We start from the raw sequence: 20163 nt of genomic DNA on the forward strand, positions 1-20163 counted from the left end.
AGTCCCGCGACCCCAGGAGCAGGCGCCCAGCCCACCTCCCTGCGCTCCCCCTGGTGCCCACCAGGTGGCGGCAGAGCGTCGCCTTTCCCTTTACGCGCGCGGGAGCAGGAAGGATGGAGGGGTCCCTGGGGCCAGTGTCTCCCCAGCACCGCCGGCCTCCAACCAGGATAACCCTTTGGGGGCGGGAGCCCCCCCTGTGCATGGCAGGACGTCAGCAGCATCCCTGGCCTTTCCCCCACTAGATGCCACGTGCACCCACGCAGCTGAGAACTGCCGCTTCACTTGAGACAGAAAACCCTCTCCTGGCCGCACGTCCACGCCCCACGGGACGAAAGTGCTCTCCACGCAGGCCCGCGTACTCCTGACATGTTAGGGGGTGGCCACTGCCTGCTCCCCGCGGAGGAGGAGGGCTGTTTCCTAGAGCCAAGGGTGCGGCTGCATGAGTCACAGCCGCCAGAGCTTGGGAGCAGGAGACTGGATAAATAAGTGCGTTCCCCTGCTGGCTCACTGCGTGCGCGCTCAGTCATGCCTGACCCTGTGGGACCCCGTGGACTGCAGCCCACCAGGCTCTTCTGTCCATGGGATGCTCCAGGCAAGAATCCGGGAGTGGGGTGCCATGCACTGCTCCAGGGGATCTTGCTCACCCAGGGACTGAACCCGCATCTCCTGCGTTGGCAGGTGGATTTTTGACCACCGAGCCACCTGGGAAGCCCCTCGAGCTCAGTGAATGCCACACTGTGACGAGAAGCGAGCTGAGGACTGGAGAAGGCAGGCGGCACGGCTGGCTCCTAAGTCCCGCACTAGGCTCCTCCTGGGACAGGAATCCGGGCACTTAGAGACACCCCAGGGGTCCCTTCAAACAGTTGTGACAGGCAAGTTTTTCTTTGTGCAGAGGAGGCAGCGGAGGGTCAGAGGGGTTAGTTCACTTGCCCGGGGTCACACAGCCTCTCTCTGTGGCCCAGAATCTGGCCCGGTGACAGGTGTTGCCTCTGCCCACGGAGGTGGGGACAGAACGACTCAACCCAACGCTTACTCCTCCCCAGGGGACATGGCACACCCCCGCGCCCAGCAGGCGGCACTGCCCCCCCTCCTCCCCGCCTCCGGAAGCACCTGAGGTCAGCGGCATACGGAGAAGGGACCTGCGGGCACCGGGCAACGTCTCCTCAGCCTTTGTTTCCCCCGGCCTTGCTGGACGAACAGCGGCTTTCCCCCTCCCTCCTGTACAGGGGTCCGAGACCTCAGAAGAAACGGACCCGGGTCCACCGTTTTCCAAGCGAGGCCACGGCCACTTGAGAACAAGGTGTTCTAATGAAGCCTCCTGGGCTACACGTCCCTGCCCACGGGCGGCCGGCCTTGACCTTGGCTTCCGAACCCGAGGCCCCAGGGGGATGTGGCCTGGGGCATGCTCAGGGACAGCAGAGGCCAGAGGAGACTCAGCCCTGAGAGGACACACTCCCCACCCCTGCTTCCTCCTCCAGCTCCCCCGGCTGGTTGGTCAGCTCCGAGCTTCGCGGAGGTCAGAGGAACACAGAGGAACCGTTTGGCCAGGCTGGAAACACCCCCAGGGAGGACCCTACCTCCCTGGGGTCACCCACTGCAGCTCCCCAAGACCCCAGCCTCCCAAGGTCCCCAGGCCTCCAGCGGAGGGTCCCGGGATGGTGGGGTGGTATCAGGCACCGCCCCCACCCGGGCCGACCTGTGGGTCTGGCACGTGGCCCAGCAGCAGCAGAAAGCCACTGCCCACCCTTGTCTTCCCCCGAGCCCCGCTGGCTCCTGGGGGGCCGGGGCGGTGCGGGGCGGTGTGTAGGCAGGTACCCGCCCACCCACCAGAGTCCAGCTTCTTCCTAGAGGCAATAGTTCTGTCGCTGGGAAGTCGAGACAGGCACTCCTCTGCGGTGACCTGTGACGCCGTGGCTGTACCCCGCTCCCCCAGGGGATCTGAGGACGGGACACGGCTACAAGGTGCAGGACAGGTCTTCCAAGACGCTGGACGCAGGCGGGGCCGCCGGGGCTGGTGGAGACGGGAGCCTGGGGTCCTTGGCAGCGCGGGGGAAGAGCTGTCCGCCTCCGCGAAGCGCGGCACGGCCTGTGCAGCCCCGCCCCGCCCCCTCCCAGCCGCCGGAGTCCTTTTAAAACCAGCGGTGGGCGGGCCTCGCTCGAAACACCCGCCCCAGGTCCTCACGGGCCTGTCTGTCCTCCCGGACTGAGGACGCCGCTCATGCACTCTCCCAGGACAACCTCCAGGGCGCACCCGGGCACGCGCGCGGCCTGGGCCGACGTCGGCCTCTCTCCTCCGGCCTGGCCGGTGCCCCCTACCCACCCACCCATCAGCAGCTGCCCGGGTGCGGGGCCCTCAGTTTCCCCGGACTCAAGAACCACGCACAGGAGGGACGATCGGATAGTGCGATTTATTGCCCCCGTGCCCTCCTCCCGCCGCGCCCAGGCCTGGGATGAGCCGGGACCCGCTGTCCGCGGGGTCGCCCGGGACGCGGGCGCTCGGCTCCGCACGCCTCCGCGACCCCAGACCCGGCGGGGTGGGGGAGGGTAGGGAGAGGAGAAAGGCTGGGATCGCGAAGGGGAAGAAAATAACAGGCGGGCGGGGGCAGGAGGCGGTGTGATTAAAAGAAAATTCTAAAGGGGAAAAGGACCCTCTCTCCCTTCCCGCTGGGGCCCCTCTGAGGGTAAAGGGCGCACGGCTCGCCGTTCTCGCAGCAGCCCGGTTGGCGGCGGAAAGGAAAGAGGGCGAATGGTCTTCCGCTCATGGGTTTCGTCGCGTCTTGGTCTCTCTAGTTCCCAACCAACGTCTCGATTCGGGCTCGGCCGAGAACCGACGGGGCCAAGCCAGGCCGAGCGGCGGGCGCGGGGAGGGGCCGGGCGGCCTGGTGGGCGCCCCGCGCGCCCCGCCCCAGGCCCGCCGCACCCCCGGGGCGCCCCTCTGTCCGTTTCGCCCCAGCCTCTGGGTCCCGCGCCGTCGTTCCCGCCCAGCCCGAGGGGCCCCGCCCCCCCGGGCCGCCGCCCCTACCGGCCCTCCCCGCCGCGGCACTCGCTGCACCGCCCGCCCGCCGCCTCCTCGTCGTCGTCGTCGTCGTCGTCGTCCCCGCCCGCCCGGTAGTAGTTCTGTCCGCAGTGGCTGCAGACCGAGGGCGCGCCCACGGCGTGCACCTTCTTGTGCCGGCGCAGCGCCGCGCCCTGCACGAAGCCCTCGCCGCACTCCACGCAGATGTGCGCCGGCTCCTCGCCCCCCGCCGCCCCCAGCCCGTCCCCGTGCTGGGCGCGCTGGTGGGCCAGCAGCCCGGCCCCGTGCCCGAAGCCCTTCCCGCACTCCACGCACACGTACGGCTTGGGGGCCGGGGCGCGCCGCGAGCGGGGTCCCGGCGCCCTGGCCCCCGCGCTCGCCATGGCTGCGGCCGCCGCCGCCCCCTCGCCCGGCGCGCCCACCACAATGATGCCCTCTCCATCGCCCACTGGGATGGCGATCTCGCCGTCCGCCGCCGCCGCCTCCTCGGGCGCCTTGGCCCGGCGCACGCTGGCCGCTAGCACCTTGGCCGCCACGCCCGGCCCCGACAGCTCGGGGTGCAGCCGCAGGTGGCGCGCCAGGCTCTTGGGCTGGCTGAAGCCGCGGCCACAGCGCGGGCACACGAAGGGCTTGAGGCCGCTGTGCGAGCGCCGGTGCTTGGCCAGGCTCTTGCTCTGCGTGAAGCTGCGGCCGCAATCAGGGCAGGCGTAGGGCTTCTCGCCCGTGTGGATGCGCTGGTGCTGCATGAGGTTGGAGCTCCAGCTGAAGCGCTTGCCGCACTCGGAGCAGGCGTAGGGCTTCTCGCCCGTGTGGATGCGCCGGTGCTGCACCAGGTGCGAGCTCTGCGAGAAGGTCTTGCCGCAGTCGGCGCAGGCGTTGGGCCGCTCGCCGGTGTGCGTGCGCTGGTGCCGCGTCAGCTTGGACCAGTGGCTGAAGCTCTTGCCGCACTCGTTGCAGATGTAGGGCGCGGGCGGCCGCGGCCGGGGCGGAGGGCCGGCGGGGGGCGCCGATGGGGGTGGGGACAGCTTGGTCGGGGGCCAGCTGGGGACGTCGTCGTCATCCATGATGAGGATGTCCACTACAAGGAAAGGGGGAGAGGGCGTCAGAGAGCCCGCGGAGGGCGGCTGGGGCTGCTTCCCGGCCGCGCTGCGAGGCCTCCGGAACCGGCTCCCCTCCACCAGGCCGGGGGCGGCACCTCCCTCGGAGCGCCTAGAACCTGGCCTGCTCGTGCTGGACCTGCCCCGGGCAGACGTGCTCGCTCAGTCCCCATCCCCACAACCCCCACACCCCCCAGTTTCCTGCGTTTTACCGAACACTCCGTAACCATCCCCTAGGGCTTGTCCTTCCTTCACAGCCGTTTCCCCCACGCCCAGAACAATGCCCGGGACTTGGTGGGGATCCCAGAAACGTCTGCTAAAGGAATCAACAGACTCGAACGGGGCTGCGGGTGGAGGGCTAGGGAAGGCCCTAGTACAGAATGACCCCTGAGGCAGGAGATCCTCGCACCAGGCGGCTCGAATCGGCCCGGGAAAGGACGGTGTCACATTGCGGTTCTGGGAAGACGACCGTCGCTGCGAGGGTCGGACTGGTTAATGAGATTACAGCAGGAGAGCCCTGACTACCCCCCACTAACTGGGGGTGCAACCCCACACTCCGCAGCCTCTATCACAGAGGTCCTCAGCCTGGGCCCTGTGTGCCCAGTGGAGACAAGAAAGGAGCGCGGGGCCTCGGTCCCGGCGCCTGCGAACCGAGGACACCACCTCGGACACGTCCACGGGCCGACTGCCCGACAAAGCCTCTAATACATTTGCACCGCCGCTTGCCCGGGCGGCCTCCTGGGAGAGATGAGCGGCTCCACGAGATCTGGGTACACCCTCGGCGACATCTGCCTTCCCTCTGCGACTCGGGCCTGAGCTACAGAATGGAGACGGCGGGCGGGGGTGGGGGGGGGGGCCTCCAGCTCAGACACCTGCCGGGGCCCAGCCCCAGCCCCGCCCACAACCCCAGGCTCCACCCCTGGGCGTGGCCTTGCCCCATACACGGCCCCGCCCGCCAGCCTCGGGCTCCACCCCTGGGCACAGCCCCGCCCACACCCGGACCCAGCCTCGCCCCGGTCTCAGCCTCGCCCACCAGCCTCCGGCCTGGGCCTCGGACACAGCTCCGCCCCCCAGGCTTCGGCCCCACCCTAGGAACGGCCCCACCCACCAGACTTCGGTCCCGCCCCTGACATAGCCCCGCCCACCAGCCTCCGGCCCCGCCCCCAGGTGCAACGCAAAGGCGTCGCTCAAAGGTGAACCCCACCATAACCTACCTAGCTCTGTTTTCCCGCCCCCTCGCACTAGCCTGCAGGCCCACAGGGCCAGCGGTCGGACCGTGTTCCAGCACCCGGCCGGAGACAAAGTGCCCCAACACTGTCCCCGAGATAACGTCCTCGTGCACTCGGTAGGCATCCGTGCGTTAAGTCCCGCGAGGTGGGCGCTGGGGACGCGGGCCTTCGCAGCGAGGACACCGAGCCAGATGAGCCGCCTCCCGCGGCGACACGCCTGGGGGCGGAGAAGCACCAGGGGCCCGCAGTCCGGATCCCAGGTGGCCGCCCTGAGCTCCGGCAGCGCTGGGGGACGATGCCCCACGCGCCACCCCCGGTGACTGAGCACCGACGCTTTGAGAACCAGGACTCCACGCGAGGAGTACCGGAACAGGACATCACTTCGGTAGGAAGCCTGGGCAGGGTGGGAGGCGCTTCTGAAGAGAGGCCTGGGGCCCACTCCACTTCGACGTCAACAAATCGGGAACTCCCGGGCGGCCGCCGTTAAGACTCCACTGCTTCGCGGGCCCCAGTTCCACCCTGATCGGGGCCCTGCGATCCAGCAAGCCACGCAGCGCGGCCAAGGGAGATAAGAAGGAGAAACAGTCATAAGAACACGACATCCCGAGGCGTGGGGAAGGGAGGGGGTGGGAAGCAGGCTTGCTATTGGCGGAAGACCGAAGTACACGCTCTGCTTTTCAAGTTGTCCCGAAAGTTTAACAACAGACACGTGACTCGGCGATGACGTGCATTTGCCATCGCGAGGACCCGGACATAACACAGCCCACCTGAACCCGTGAGACCCCTGGGACTCAACCAGCAGTCCTGGATGCAGGTGGAGGGCGAGGGGCGGAGCGCCGGTCCGGAAGCAGGAGAGAAAGCTGGGGGTGGGGGGTGCCGCAGGGCTGAACTGAGAGTGGGGCTGAGCCAGGGGCGGTGCTGCACCGCCTTCACCGCAGGCACTACTTTTCGAAGGTCAGCGGCTGCCCCTGGTCCGCCCTCCCTACCAGAGCCCCTCCGTGCCCCGCCCCACGCACCACCCCCCCAAGCCCAGAGAGCCGTGCAGGAGCCGCCCCCTCGCGTTCCTGCACACCGTCACCCAAGTGCACATCCCCAGACAAGAGTTCGGTCCCTTCACTTTTGACTTCAGCTACGTCTTTTAGGTCCTATGTAATACACAGCTTCCCCGGTCTCTTGCTTTTCCTGACAATCTTTTCGCGGAGCCTGTGGCCCTCTGGACCCTCGCGGGCTGCCAATTCCTCCTCGTGGGCTGCAGCTGGGGGCCCAGCCCCGCCGGCCCTGTGGTCGGTCATTCTGAAGGTGCAATCCCGTCCTCTCACCAAAGGCATGGATTATCGTCTCTCGTGTGATGGCGTATCGTTTCTGTGACATCAAGGGCCACTGACACGCAGGAACTCGGACATCTACGGAATCACAGAGGGATGCACGGCGCGGCCCCTGCACGCAGCGGGCTCAGAGGGGCCCCACCCCCGTCGTGACAGGGCATTTGTCCTGCGTTGATTGTGGTCAGCTCTGCATTCTGTTTAGTAGGTGGAGTAGTTTTTAGAGACGCTCCCTCGTCCGCTGGTTGGGACCCAGCGGTCAATTTCACGGGTTTACGGCGGGATGAACCTCATTTTCCCTCACCTGCCCGGCCTTCCGTTGTCCTCCAGCATGACCAAGTAACCTTCCCTTTCCTCACTGTGCTCCGAGTCCACGGATTTACACACATCTGGTGGGCTGCACCCCCCCGCCTGTCACCCTGCCAGCTGCGGCGCGTGGGAGCCTTGAGGGGGCTTCGAGTCCTCTGGATGGGACCCAGGGGGGCCTTTGACAGCATCGCTGCCACCACGGTCTCACCCACACTTCCTTCCCCAGACCTGCAGCCGGCCATTTCTACAAGGGCGCTCTGGTTTCTCGGAGCGGAAAACAATTTCAAGCTCCAAATATGGAAGTGATCACTGCTTTTTTTTTTTTTTTTAAAGTAAAATTCCTGTAAGTTCTAACCGACACTTTCCATACAGATCCAGGCCAGCAGGCTTCTCTGCGGTCTTCCTTAGACACCCGCATCCCTGGTCCTCACAAGGCGAGGAGAGAACCCGGAGGCGCCGTCTCTGCCAGGCTGCTGACACCACACCGGCACGGCCAAGCACGGTTCCTCAGGACTTGGGCGCCCACCTCACAGCCAGCCTGGCCCTGCTCCCTGCCTGTGGGTCCCTGGCCCGCAGATCCCCAGGAAGGGCCCATGTGGAGGCAGTCTGCTTGGCTCTTCGGGTAAGTTCACCTGTGCCCTTCAAATGTGCAGGTCGGTTCTGCAGGCATATGATGTGACCCACCGCTTCCCCCGACAATCAGAAACAGGACCCCTCCACTTTGCCCTGGCAGAAGGCGCCGCTGACCGGCTGAGCGCGATGCCGTCTCCTCTGCCCGGGGCCGTTTGCTCTTTCCCCAGGTACCCGGGGGCATCTGCTTCTTCGAGCCCAGCAACTTGAGTCAAAGACCATCCATCCGAGCTGATGTTCTCAGATTTTCGACTTGCTCCTTCGACGCCCAACTTTTCCATTTCAGGAATGTGTTCTAGATGTGTAGGTTTCACCGCTCTCTTCCTTATACAGGGTTTTGTCTTCTTGGGGCCTTCTTTAACTAACTTCGGTACCTTTCTTTTTTCACACCCTGCCCTTCTCTCTCTGATTTCACACCGTCCCTCTGTTCCACCTGCAGGTTCCCTCAGGGAACGATGCACCGCTTTGACTTGCTCTTGAGCTGCCCCATCTTCGTCCTGCAGTGGCTTTGTCTGTATCTCTGGCTCTCTGCTCAGCCTTGCCCCGGGCCGCGTGGTCCTGGTCTTGTTCTTCCGAGCCCCTCCGCACCGTCCCACCTGTCTGGGAGCGCACCTCTGACGCCTCCCCATCTGAGGACACCCTCCTCGGCCCCTTTCCCTTATTCTGCTAGCTCCTGCGGGGTAGGGTCAGCAGGATGGAACTTCAGTTCCCTGTCTGCCCATCTCTGGGCGCCCGCTCCCCTGAATCCGCAGGCGGCTACATTCTGGACACTGTTTGCAGCTCCTCGGGAGTCCTCTGCCGTGTGTGTGACCTGATCTCCCAGGGACCCCCGCTCTGCCACCACCCCATTTGGTCAGTACCTTCCCCTCCCCACTGGGGGTCCCACTGGACCCTGAAGCCCCCTGTGCAGGCCCTGCCCTGCCTGGGGCCTCCCCGGTGGGTCTTTCCCTGGACACGGTCGGGAAGCCGCGGGCCCAGGCGGCCTGTGCACCCCGCCGCTGCCCTCCATGGAGCGCCTGCTGCAGCTGCTGCCCACAGTGACCCCCAAGGGCAGCCTGGCAGCCGGCTCCCCGCCCCTAACACCATGCGGGCGGGCCCGGCCCCATCCCGCTCTGCTCGGAGCTCTGCCAGGGCATGTGGATCTTGCCCGGGTGAGGTTGCTGTCTTTTCACACGGGTCTGCTGTTGCCCCAGCTCAGGCAGAGCATTTTAGGGGACTCTGCAGGGTGATGCTAGTGGCACTGAGATAGGAGAGGCAGGCCTGACCGCGCGAGGCCAGGACCCTGGCCCTGGAGGGTGATCTCCAACCCACCAGCTGAAGACTCCTCCCCGCCTCAGTCAGACCATCTCTTCACCTACGATCGTGTTCAGAGGACCTCTCTCTGAGCACCCACGTGGAAGACCTAGCCAGCTCTCACACCGCACCCCTGCCGGCTCCCCCCAGGGGTCTGCAGGCCTGGGGCGGGGGTCAGCATGCCCATGAGGCAGTCAGCACAGACCTGGCTGCGGCCTGCAGACAGTCCAGCCCAGCCCCAACCCTGGCTCCTGGTGGCCCTGCTGTCCCGTGCCCCGGGCTCACAGCCTTACCCCCGGGGCCCCTCGGCCCTCCCCACCGCACCAGACAGCACTTGGGGTCTCGGGGCAGGGGTCCCACGCTGCCCCTCACGGGAGGGGCCTATAGGGGTGCCCACAAGGGGGAGCAGAGCAGCAGGGGGTCACGGGGTAGGGGCCCGAGCAGGCTGCTGGGCAGGGCACAGGTGAGAGCCCACCTGCTCGTCAAGGTCTGCCCAGCCAGAGCACGAGTGGACAGTGTGGACGGGCAGAACTCCGGGCTCCGAGGTAAACCGCCCTCCGGAGGCTTCTGGCAGCAGAAGACAGGCAGGGGCAACGCTGAGGCCGTCAGCCGAGACGAGCGTTTGCTGCTCCCGGAGAACTTATGGGTGAACCGCTGAGACACCGGGGAACGTTGTTTGAAATCCCCCAGGAAAGGGGCACAGGCAGTGCAGGACCGCCCAGTGTGGTTCACTGCTGGGGCCAGGCAGCAGGACGAGCGGCCACCACACTGTCGGGCTGGAAGTTTCCAGAAGGAAACCGACCCTCCGGTTAATCTTACTTTAAAGCAGTAAGACAAGGAGGCAGGGCGCTGCAGCGAAGGAGGGTTTGGGGCCTCCCTGTAGGGTGGGGTCTGGGCCCCGGGCCGGGAGCCCTCACAGTGAGAGGTCGCGGTCGCCGGCCAGGACGCACGAAGACGCATCGACAGCTGCACGGAGCACTTCATGCTTTATTTCACAGGCACCCTGCACGGAAGCCCAGAGGCCCAGGGAGACGGGGCCACGGCTCCCACCGAGGGCGGGGGCTGGGGAGGCTGTGGCCGGGTCTCAGCACGCCAAGTCTCATCCCCGGGGGCTCACAGAGGAGGTTACTCAAGCCAGGTAACGCTTTATTAAATAAGACAGGCTGCCCATGTCTTATATGAAGATGAAAACCCAGGAGGACCCAGGCCCACCCGGACGCCCTACATCCTCCTGGCCCCCAGCCCCTGGGCCCTCCCTGGGCTGAGGAGCCCCCACCCGCGGCAGCCCCCAAAGGCTCCCAGCTGGGGGGCCACGGAGACCCCACCAGGCCCGGGAAGTGGCTGGCTGGGACCCCGAACCGCCGGGGGCGGGCAGAGCGCAAGATCAGCCAGGAGAAGCCCAGGGCCCCTCACCTGGGTTCTCGTGACTGGCCATCTGCTGGTCCTCGGAGTCCAGCGGCCCCGGAGACCAGGCCTCTTCCCGCAGCTCCATGTCTGGGCCCTGTCGGAGGGGAGAGGAGAGGGTTCACAGGACGCCAGAGCGCACGCGGGGGCCCCTGCTGCACCCTCCACCCCCGAGCTGGACGGCCACAAGACAGACTTGGGTGGTGCTCAGCCGGAGCCGGGGACCCCAGCCGCCTTCCCAGGATGGCTGCCCCGAGTGGGGGGGGGGGGCATGGGGCCACGTGGCTCCCAGGAAGCTGGTGGCCCTGGGACGCACCACCCCGAGACCCCTGGGCCCACGACAGCGCTAGACACAGCAGGCGCTGCTGACGGTGGGCGATGCCCATGAACGGCCCGAGCAGCGTGGAGGCTCTAGGTCCGGAAGGCAGCCAGCCAAACGCCGATACACGGGCCCCCAGACCCCACAGTCCAGGCAGAGGGTGGTCGGGTGTGCCAACCAAGAGGGCCACCATAAGAACAGCCTGGCAGGCTGACCACAGGGGCTCAGCCCACGTGGCCCCAGAATCCTGCTCCGAGGCCACCTTCACAGCAGCGCCGCGCAGAGGCAGCGAGGGGAGTGGAGCGGGCCATGGAAGGTCGGGCTGAGGCCGGGCTGCCAGGCTGCGGGTGGGAGGAGCACCCACGTGGGGGCACGGGGCTTCTGAGTGATGAAACGTTCCGGGACGAGACGGCGGCGGTGGCTGCTGAAGTCTGTGAGTAACACCCAGCAGACTGTCCCTTTCACGAGGGTGGCTTATGTCCCAGTGAATCCGTAAACAGACTGAGATGTGTGCGCAGGCCCTGACTCAAGCACCGTCCACGTCAGAAACGAGTGAAAAAGAAACAGGAGCAGCCAGGGCAGGAGGGGCCGCTCGGCAAGCCTTCCGATCCATACCTATCTGCCAGGCGGCCACGTGTGGGGCCAGAACAACCACGTCCAAGTCAAGCAAGCAGGGCCTTCCCTGGGAAGGTGTCCACCTCCGGCCGCTTCCTGCACTGAGAAGGTGGGGGACCTCCGGCCTCCCCAGGGTGTCCATAGGCTCCAGGGGAGGGGACGCAGGACAGGGAGGTGGTAGGCAGCTTGCCCCAAGGCCAGAGGTCCCCACACCCCCAGACAGGGCAGCTCAGACAGGGAGTGAGGGAGACACCACCTGATTCCCACGGCGGGCGGGGAGCAGGGCGGGCCTCGAACTGCAGGACCCTCACCCACACCCAGCTCCTGGTGCAAGGAGCTCACTGAACCCACAACTCCCTGAGAGGATGAGGCAAGTCCCCCGTGATAGAGGGTCCCACACTAGGAGGCAACGATACCCCAAGAGGGCGGGGGACCTGCCCACATGACCTTCCTTTGACCCCCCCCCCACCGCAGCCAGGTTACCCCACAGCACGCAGACCCCCTGCTGGCGCTCCGCCCCCCCCATCACTCGGTTTTCCTGAGCTGGTGCTTAACAGAATCCATCTCTCCTCCTGATCGCCTCAGTAAGTCCAGCTGGAAGCCCCAGGAGGGCAGAGGAGGGCAGGGGAAGGCCCCTCGGTCGACAGACTGGAGCAGAGTGGGGAGCTGCTGTCCAACTTTTCACTGGGTCTAAGTGGGATCGAGGTGTCCACACAGACCCTCAGCGAGGCCGACCAGTGGCAGGTCACAGAGTCTGCGACCCGGAGGCCAGGGCACGGGGGCCGCCATGATTCAGGGAAGTGCCAGCCACACGGGCACCCTGGGAAACGCCTGGAGGAGCCCAAGGGGAGCCCGCAGCAGAGGGGGCGGGGGCGGTCTGCCCGGAACTCGGAACCTGGCAGGAAGCCCCGACTATGCTCCACAAGTGGCAGCTTCTCTGGCTGACTTCTAGGGCCCATGGGCTCTCCCACCTGGCGCAGGGCACCGGGACGGGACAGTCCGCTCTGCATTCTGGTTTTGGCCTTGAGCAGAGGGCGGTGACCCCACCCCCCGGTGAAGGGAGACTTAAGGCCACCCACAGGGTGAACACCCCGGCATCCACCTGCCGGGCCTCTCAGGGGGGCTGCAGGGGGCCGCTCTGGCTCGGGGGCCGGGCCCTGTGCCCCCACCACGGCCTTGCACAGCAGGGACCCCAGGAGCCCGGGGCGGTGGCGGGGAGGAGCCGGAGCGCGCCCTGGGAGGCCCCCTGGGTCCCTGTGAAGGGCCGAGCACGCGCACTGCAGAGTCACCCCCGGCAGCTCGTGCGGTCCTCCACTGCGGCCGCTCGGGCTCCTGTGTTGCCCCGAGCCCCGGGGCCTTGGGGTCCTACCCCGGGACCTGGGGGGCGGGGGAAGCCGCAGCCCTCCCACCCAGAGCTGGGGCCTGGGGCAGCCCCTGACCCGGCAGCTCCCTGGGGGAGGTGGGGCGATTCCTGCGCCAGCCCAACTGTGGAACCTGATGACTCTGGAGGCTGAAGGTGGTGGGTCCTGCCCTCCGGGCCCCCCAGACGCTCCGCAGCCCAGCACACCTGTCAGGGCCGGCCGCCCTGCTCTGACCCCCACCCACTCCACAGAGACGAAGGCCCACCCCCGCGGGGCCCTGCAGCGGTCCAATTAGCCTGGGAGTCGGCAGGGCCTGCGAGACAAATTATTATTATTCTTGTTATTAGACCCACCCACCTGTGCTGGATGCCTGCCCACCGATTACCCGCCGGCTCTTTCTTCCGCTGCCAATCTCGCCGCCGCCTCCGGCCGGCCCTGCTCCAGAGCCTGCCCAGGGCTCCCGCTGCCGGAGACAGCTGCCCCGGCCGTCTCCTCGCTTCTCCCCCCAGCCTCTCTGTTCCTGGGCTGCCGTCAGGCCGTAGGTGGGACCCCCGGCTCCTCCCCAGCCATTCTTCCCCAGCCCCCACCCCAGCCTTGAGGCCACCGAGGCCCAGTGGCTACCTCTCGGCCTCCACCCCGGGAGGGCCCTGCACCCACCCTCACCGCCCTCTCCCAACTCCCACCCCTGGGGCCTGCATCCTCCAAGCCCTCTCCAAATCTGCTCCCCACACCACGGACCGGTTCATCTTTTCCAGGCACTAGGTTCAAACAAATCAGTCGACTGAAAAGGGGCAGAGGATGGAAGAGACACTTCTCTAAAACGACACGCAAGGAGCTGGCGAGCGCACGAAGAGATAGATGCTCGGCGTGGCGTCAAAACCACAGACAGACCCCAGCGCAGGCGTGCCGGGCGGGCACAACCACAGAAAGCACGCGCGCACGCCGAGCAGCAGGGCTTCCAGCCACGAACCCAAGAGGAGTGAGAACACATCTGCACGACAGCTCACACGCGCGTTTGCGGAAGCAGCAGTCACAAGAGCCGCGCGTGGAGACAGCCCAGATGGCCGTCACCGGTGATGGGTGCGCGTGCGGCCCGTGGCAGCTGGAGGAGCAGGAAGAGGAAGCGCTGGTCTCGGAGGGGAGAGACTGCGGTGACTCTGCTCGCCCGAGAAGCCAGGACGGGCAGACCCAGACAGGACGCGGGCCTGTGGTCCCCAGGGGCACATCCCTGTGCGCGTGGTCACCGTGAGCTCTAAGAGGGTGACCTGTTCGCACTGCAACCACCTCGCAGGGGAGCTGCTGTCTGTTTTATTAAAGCTAGCTCCATCCCGCCAGCCCCCTGCCTGAACCACCCCCACAGGTGGCCCTTGCGCTAGGTCCAAACTCCAGACCCGGGCGGCGTCTGCCAGGTCAGCCCCGCAGACGCACTTCCTCCTGGGAGGCCTGCCCCATGTCACACCTGCCGGGCACCTTCTGGCCTTCCAGGGGTCTGCCACCACCAGCCTTCCTAAATGCTGGTGGATAAGTGAAGATTCCTTAAAACAACAAAATACTCTTCAAGACAGAAAAACACAGCTGCACACGTGGGCCATCGCTGGTTGTCACCCCTCGACCGGGCGAGGGGCCAGACTCCGCTCCCTCTGGGGGTGCTGAGCTCTCCTGGTTGGTGTCTGCAGGGTACTTCCTTCCTCCTCGCCCCCCGCCCCTCCCCCCTCCCTGGAGACCTGCCGCCAGAGCCCAGGGAACACAGCACCTCCCCCAGGAAGCCTTCCCAGACTCCTCCCTTCCCGCAGCTCCACTGTCCCTTCTCCCCACACAAAACCAAACAACACACTGGGCACAGGGCGCAGCGTGGGCACCTTCTGACCCCCACGGCCACCGAGGGGATGGGAGGCTGCCCTCGCTGGGCTGGTGGGTGGGCAGCCAGGGTGGAGTCGGCCTCACCCCTAGCCACATCACCCGGGGTGGGTGCTCCACCCTGCGCCTCGTCTTCACGGGCTTGGTGTCCAGATCACAAGAGGAATGGCCGCGCTCCACAAGGAGCCGGGCGCCCAGGGAACGTGGACAGGCCTCTGGAGCCCAGTTCAGACCCATCTGGGGCGGACCCAACCTCCCAGCACCTCGGGACACATCCGCGGCCCAGCCTCCAGGGCCCGTCCTCCCCTCCGCCAGGAGCACCGGCTCAGGCTCCCTTCACTCCCGATTACAGCCAAGTGCACGTCCCTGGGAGGCTCTCCCTGACTTCCTCCTCCCTGCGTGTCCACACAAACCCCAGCAGACGGCGAGCTCCTCCAGCCCAGGGAGTCAGGACGTCCTGGCCGGCCGACCCTGCGCCTCCAGGCTGGGCCACGTGTGGGTCCCCGGCATCACTCATGACGAGGCAGCCCGCAGAGGACCCCCCATTCGGCAAGGAGTGTTCTGTGAGCCCAACAGTCAGGCAAGCAGAGCAGGGAGACCCTCCGCCCAGGTGGGCCCCAGGAGCAGCTGGCCAGCTGGGGGGCAGCGCAGCGGTGAGAGGCGCCCGCACTGCCCCCAGGACAGGGCTGCCGGCCCTGCCGGAGAGACGGGTGACCCCCCACAACTGGGCCAGGGAGGCCTAACACATGGAAGGAGAGACACCTGAAGACAGGCACCAGCTCCGAGTCCCCGAGCCAGTCATCGGCCCCAACCCATGGGGGGTCCCCAAGTCCCCAAACCAACGGACACCCCAGAGACCTCCAAAACAGCCTCTGTTTCCCCAGACCCCAAGCCTGGCCAAAAGAAGCCAGCGGAGGCAGCGGCTCTGGTAAAAGCCAGGCTCCGGACTCCCACCAACCCTGCACCGGTGCTGGGGGCTCAGCCCACCCCACCAAGTGGGGTGACCACCCCCACCCTGCGGGGTCCGGGGTATGAGCCAGGCCCCTGGCTGCAGTCTGCCTCCACGAGGAGGCCAGGGCCACAGCGGGGTCCCAGGCATAGCCTCGGCCGGCTGGGGGCGCTGCAGGACACGTCTAGGGTCGGGGCTGGGGGCGTCTTAGCCCAGGAGTGCCCAGAAGGGACCACTCGAGACCCGGGGCAGCCAGGCAGAGACTCAGGTCAAGACTAAGACCGCCGCCACGGCCAGGAACCCAGCCCCCCCTCAGGTCCCCAGGTTCTCTCGGGCAGCTCCTCTGTCCCATGAGACTCGAGACATCTCCCCCAGGGCTCCTCCAGCTCCTGGCTAGCCTGGCAACCCCCAGGCCCTGCCTAGGGCGTCAGAGCCTCTCCAGGACTGCACCGTCCTGCCTCACCCCCAACGGAGCACCGCGCCAGGACCACTGTGTCCCAGGCCCAGCACTGGGCGGGGCTGGCAGTGGCGTCGATGGACGAGGCTCACCCAGGGATGGTGGACTGTGCTCTGGGTCATAGGGGCCTGAGGAGGAACTGAGCCTGGGAAAGGGAAGCAGCAGGTCCAAGGTCACGGGGCTGGAAGAGCTGGAGCCCGGGAAAGCCGGGCCCGCCGGAGGCCTCTGCACCCGCTTCACACCCACTTCTGAGAGCTGTGCGCTGGTTCCAAAAGGAGTGTCGGGAGCCTTCCTACCAAGGTCAACGCCTCTTTTTCACTAGTAGAAACTGAGAAACTCCTTGTGCTGTGAGGTCACAAAGGTGATGAACGTGGAGCTGGGACCTGAAACCTGTCTTCTGACCCCAGAGCCCGGGGCGCGGGGCCACCCCAGGCCAAATCCTTCCAGTTCTCTAGCTCCGCCTGCGGGGGTTAGACTCCAAGACCTCCAGGAGGAAGGGGCTAAGACGAGAAACAACACAAGAAGGAATCGGATCTGAATGTTCTGGGGCTCAGGCCGGAGGGCCTGCCTGCAGAGGCGGGGGGTGAATGCCAGCTGCGTTGAGCCAAAGAGGCTTATGTTCTTAGGGAAGAGATAAGCCACAGTAACCGGGCTTCCCCGGGAGCAAGGGCAGACCCAACCCCCAGCTGGATCCCAACCCTGGATCCCTAAGGCAGGGCCAGGCACCAGGAACCACGCGGAGCACACGGACCCTCAGTCCCTTCCTACAATGCCCCTCTGGACTGGGGCTGGGGTGCCCTCCCTGGTCCCCTGGGTGAGGACAGGAGTGTGCAGGTGAGGAGGCGCATGGACCCGGTCCAGGTCTTCCGCGCACTCAGCGAGCCTGCTTCATCTCCCTGTCCTCGTGCCAACCAATGCGCCCACAAGAGTCTCTGTCCACACTCGCCGTGGCTCACTTTTCCGTCTGATCATGCCATCCCCGGCTGGCCTGTGCCCCAGGAGCACCCGTTTCCACGACTGGGGTGCCCCCCTTTGTGGCCGGGCCGAGAGCTGGGGCTCAGGGGCGCGGTGAGGCGCCCGGGAGGCCTCGGGGTGGCAATCGGGCCCGGCCGCCGGCCTCGCCCTGCCCCGCGGGCCACGCGGTGCCTGACCTTGGCCTAACATTTCCCCTCCAGTGCACGCGCTTCCTGCCCGCCGCCCGCGCCCGGGCGAATGAATGAGCCTCCCGCCGGCCGGAAGGCCCGTAATTACCGGCCGGATCAAAGGCCGCACGCAGCGCGCCCGGGGCGGCAACGGGATCTGGCTCCTTTGAAAAGAGGGGAAAGGGGAGCGGGCAGGCCAGGGGCAGGCCACCGTTTCCGGTCAGGCCTGCTGGGCCGGCGCGCGCCGCTTCTCCCACCGGGGCCTCAACTTCCCCCGGGAGTCGCCACCACTTCCGGCCACGAGCGGCCGGGAAAGCTGGGGTGGGGGTGGGGGCGACACGGCGGCCTCACCGGCGAGCCCCCGGCCGAGCCCGCGCCGCGCGCCCCCGCCTCGGGCGCGCCCCCGGGCGTGGCGCGCGCTCCCGCCCCCGGCGCGCGCGCCCCGCCCCGCGCCAGCGGCCGCGCGCTCACTCACGCCCGGGCCCCCGCGGCGCGCACGCGCACTCGCCCGCCCAGTCGCGCTCGCCGCCCGCCTCCCCGCCCGCCCCCCCGGCCGCAGCCCGGCGCCCTGAGGCGCGTGCCCACCCGGCCCCGGGCGCACGGCCCCCGGCCCCGCGCCCTCCCCTCACCTCCTCGGTCCCGGGGCCGCCGCGCCGCACTCCTCCTCCTCTCTCCCTCGCGGATGGTGGCAGCGGCGGCAGCGGCGACTCAGACCCTGGGGTCAGGGGGACGGGCGCCCAGGCCGGAAGTGACCTTCCTGGCCGCTTCCGCCCGCGCCGCTCCCCCTCTCCCCTCCCTACCCCCCTTCCAGCCTCCACCCCGTCCTCGCCGCTCTAGGAAGGCGAGTCTGGCGACCCCCCCCCCCAGCTGCCGCGGGCCCCCCCCAGCTCTATGGTGCGGAGCGGGCGCCCCAGGGTGGCACTTCCGGACGCGTCTAGGACACGGGTCCTCCGGCCACGCTCTATGGCGCGGCGCGCCGAGGGGCTTCGCGCCCCGCCCCCTTCCAGGCCAGCAGGCGCGGGCTCGGCCCGTTAGGCGGAGACTTCCGGGTGCCCAGGGAGGTGCCCCGCGCCCCCGCGCTGGGCTCTCGCGCCTGCGCGGTCGCGCGGTAGGCGTCGAGGAGGGTGGCGGCCAGGGCCACTCAGCTACCCCGGGTCCTCCGGTCGTCTCTATCGTTGTAACCCCTTCCGTGCCGGCGCCGCCCGCGGCGGCCGGAGCCCGCGCGCCCGGAGGGCTCTCTCGTCGGCCGCCCTGGTCCCTTCTTTACTGGACTGATCGCTTCAGGCGCCGCCCGGCGCGCGCTTGAGCCGGTGTCCTCCCTTCCAGAGCGACAATAACACATTGTGCGCCTGCCTCCAGGGGCTTTAGGTATATTAAGTAGTTTGTGGATAATCCAGTCCCGTTGTGCAGATAATGAGGAACAGAGAGGTCAAGATACCTGGCCAAAGCCACACACCGAGGATGCGGGTCCTGGGCTCGAACTCGTGGAGTCTGGCTCCCAATTCCCACACTGAGCACTGCCTTTGCAAACTGCCTCCTGTCACTGAAGGTTGATCGTAACGTCCAGGGATTCACCTCCTCTCTGGAGAGGAGGGCGCTTTGTGAGCTTACCTGTTTCTGTTAGTAAATACGTGCTTTTTAAATTATTTACACCACAGTGTCCTCGCGGGCTGAGTCCTTCTGATCCCTTTCTGGGTCTACGGTTGACTGGCTGTCACCTGTGCGACAGATGACTTATTGATGTTATTTATAATTATTTTCTTACCAGGTGGCGATAATGGTAAAGAATCCACCTGCCAATGCAGGAGGTGTAACAGAGGAAGGTTTGATCCCTGGGTCAGGAAGATGCCTGGAAAGGGAAATGGCAACCCACTGGTCTTTCCTGGGAAATCCCATGGAGGAGGCTACATGGACAGGGGAGCCTGGTGGGGAGGAGGAATGGGGAGTTCCTGTTTAATGGGGACAGAGTTTATTTGCAAGATGAAAGCAGCTCTGGAGATGGACGGTGGTGATGGTTATACAACGATGTGAATGTGCTTAGTGACATTGAACTGTGCTTTAAAATGGTTTAGATGGTAGTTCGGTTCACTCAGTCATGTCCAACTCTTTGCGACCCCATGAATCACAGCACGCCAGGCCTCCCTGTCCATCACCAACTCCCGGAGTTCACTCAGACTCACGTCCATCGAGTCAGTGATGCCATCCAGCCATCTCATCCTCTGCCGTCCCCTTCTCCTGCCCCCAATCCCTCCCAGCATCAAAGTCTTTTCCAGTGAGTCAACCCTTCGCATGAGGTGTCCAGAGTACTGGAGTTTCAGCTTTAGCATCAGTCCTTCCAAAGAAATCCTAGGGCTGATCTCCTTCTGAATGGACTGGTTGGATCTCCTTGCAGTCCAAGGGACTCTCAACAGTCTTCTCCAACACCACAGTTCAAAACCATCAATTCTTCAGCGCTCAGCTTTCTTCACAGTCCAACTCTCACATCCATACATGACCACAGGAAAAACCATAGCCTTGACTAGACAGACCTTAGTCGGCAAAGTAATGTCTCTGCTTTTTAATACACTGTCTAGGTTGGTCATAACTTTTCTTCCAAGGAGTAAGCGTCTTTTAATTTCATGGCTGCAGTCACCATCTGCAGTGATTTTGGAGCCCAAAAAATAAAGTCTGACACTGTTTCCACTGTTTCCCCATCTATTTCCCATGAAGTGATGGGACCAGATGCCATGATCTTCGTTTTCTGAATGTTGAGCTTTAAGCCAACTTTTTCCACTCTCCTCTTTCACTCTCATCAAGAGGCTTTTTAGTTCCTCTTCACTTTCATGCCATAATGGTGGTGTCATCTGCACATCTGAGGTTATTGATATTTCTCCCAGCAATCTTGATTCCAGCTTGTGTTTCTTCCAGTCCAGCGTTTCTCATGATGTACTCTGCATTTAAGTTAAATAAGCAGGGTGACAATATACAGCCTTGATGTCCTCCTTTTCCTATTTGGAACCAGTCTGTTGTTCCATGTCCAGTTCTAACTGTTGCTTCCTGACCTGCATACAGATTTCTCAAGAGGCAGGTCAGGTGGTCTGGTATTCCCATCTCTCTCAGAATTTTCCACAGTTTATTGTGATCCACACAGTCAAAGGCTTTGGCATAGTCAATAAAGCAGAAA

General features: G+C 65.6%; 1 protein-coding gene across 2 annotated transcripts; it reads right to left on the reverse strand.

Annotated features, from left to right (window-relative positions):
• Nucleotides 1-2985: 2985 nt before the first annotated feature.
• ZNF787 (zinc finger protein 787) lies at nucleotides 2986-17763 on the reverse strand. Of its 2 annotated transcripts, none has more exons than XM_052655286.1 (3): nucleotides 17630-17763; nucleotides 10310-10397; nucleotides 2986-4094 (listed from the first exon to the last, which is right to left on the reverse strand). In XM_052655286.1, exons 2-3 carry the CDS (start codon nucleotides 10386-10388, stop codon nucleotides 3019-3021), a joined length of 1155 nt encoding a protein of 384 aa, XP_052511246.1. In that variant the 5' UTR covers nucleotides 10389-10397; nucleotides 17630-17763; the 3' UTR covers nucleotides 2986-3018. The 2 variants fall into 2 exon arrangements, with proteins under 2 accessions (XP_052511246.1, XP_052511245.1); XM_052655285.1 differs by lacking the exon at nucleotides 17630-17763 and adding an exon at nucleotides 17110-17291.
• Nucleotides 17764-20163: the final 2400 nt, after the last annotated feature.

The sequence above is a fragment of the Budorcas taxicolor genome, chromosome 18, assembly GCF_023091745.1.
Source record: "Budorcas taxicolor isolate Tak-1 chromosome 18, Takin1.1, whole genome shotgun sequence".
NCBI lineage: Eukaryota > Metazoa > Chordata > Mammalia > Artiodactyla > Bovidae > Budorcas > Budorcas taxicolor.

What these genes read in the sequence shown, in the direction of transcription:
- ZNF787 (XM_052655286.1), bottom strand. Translation starts at nt 10,388, where the DNA reads ATGGAGCTGCGGGAAGAGGCCTGGTCTCCGGGGCCGCTGGACTCCGAG. An exon ending in GGCCAGTCACGAGAACCCAG is followed by an intron (nt 4,095 to 10,309) that starts GTGAGGGGCCCT and finishes CTTTCCTTGTAG; the next exon opens with TGGACATCCTCATCATGGAT.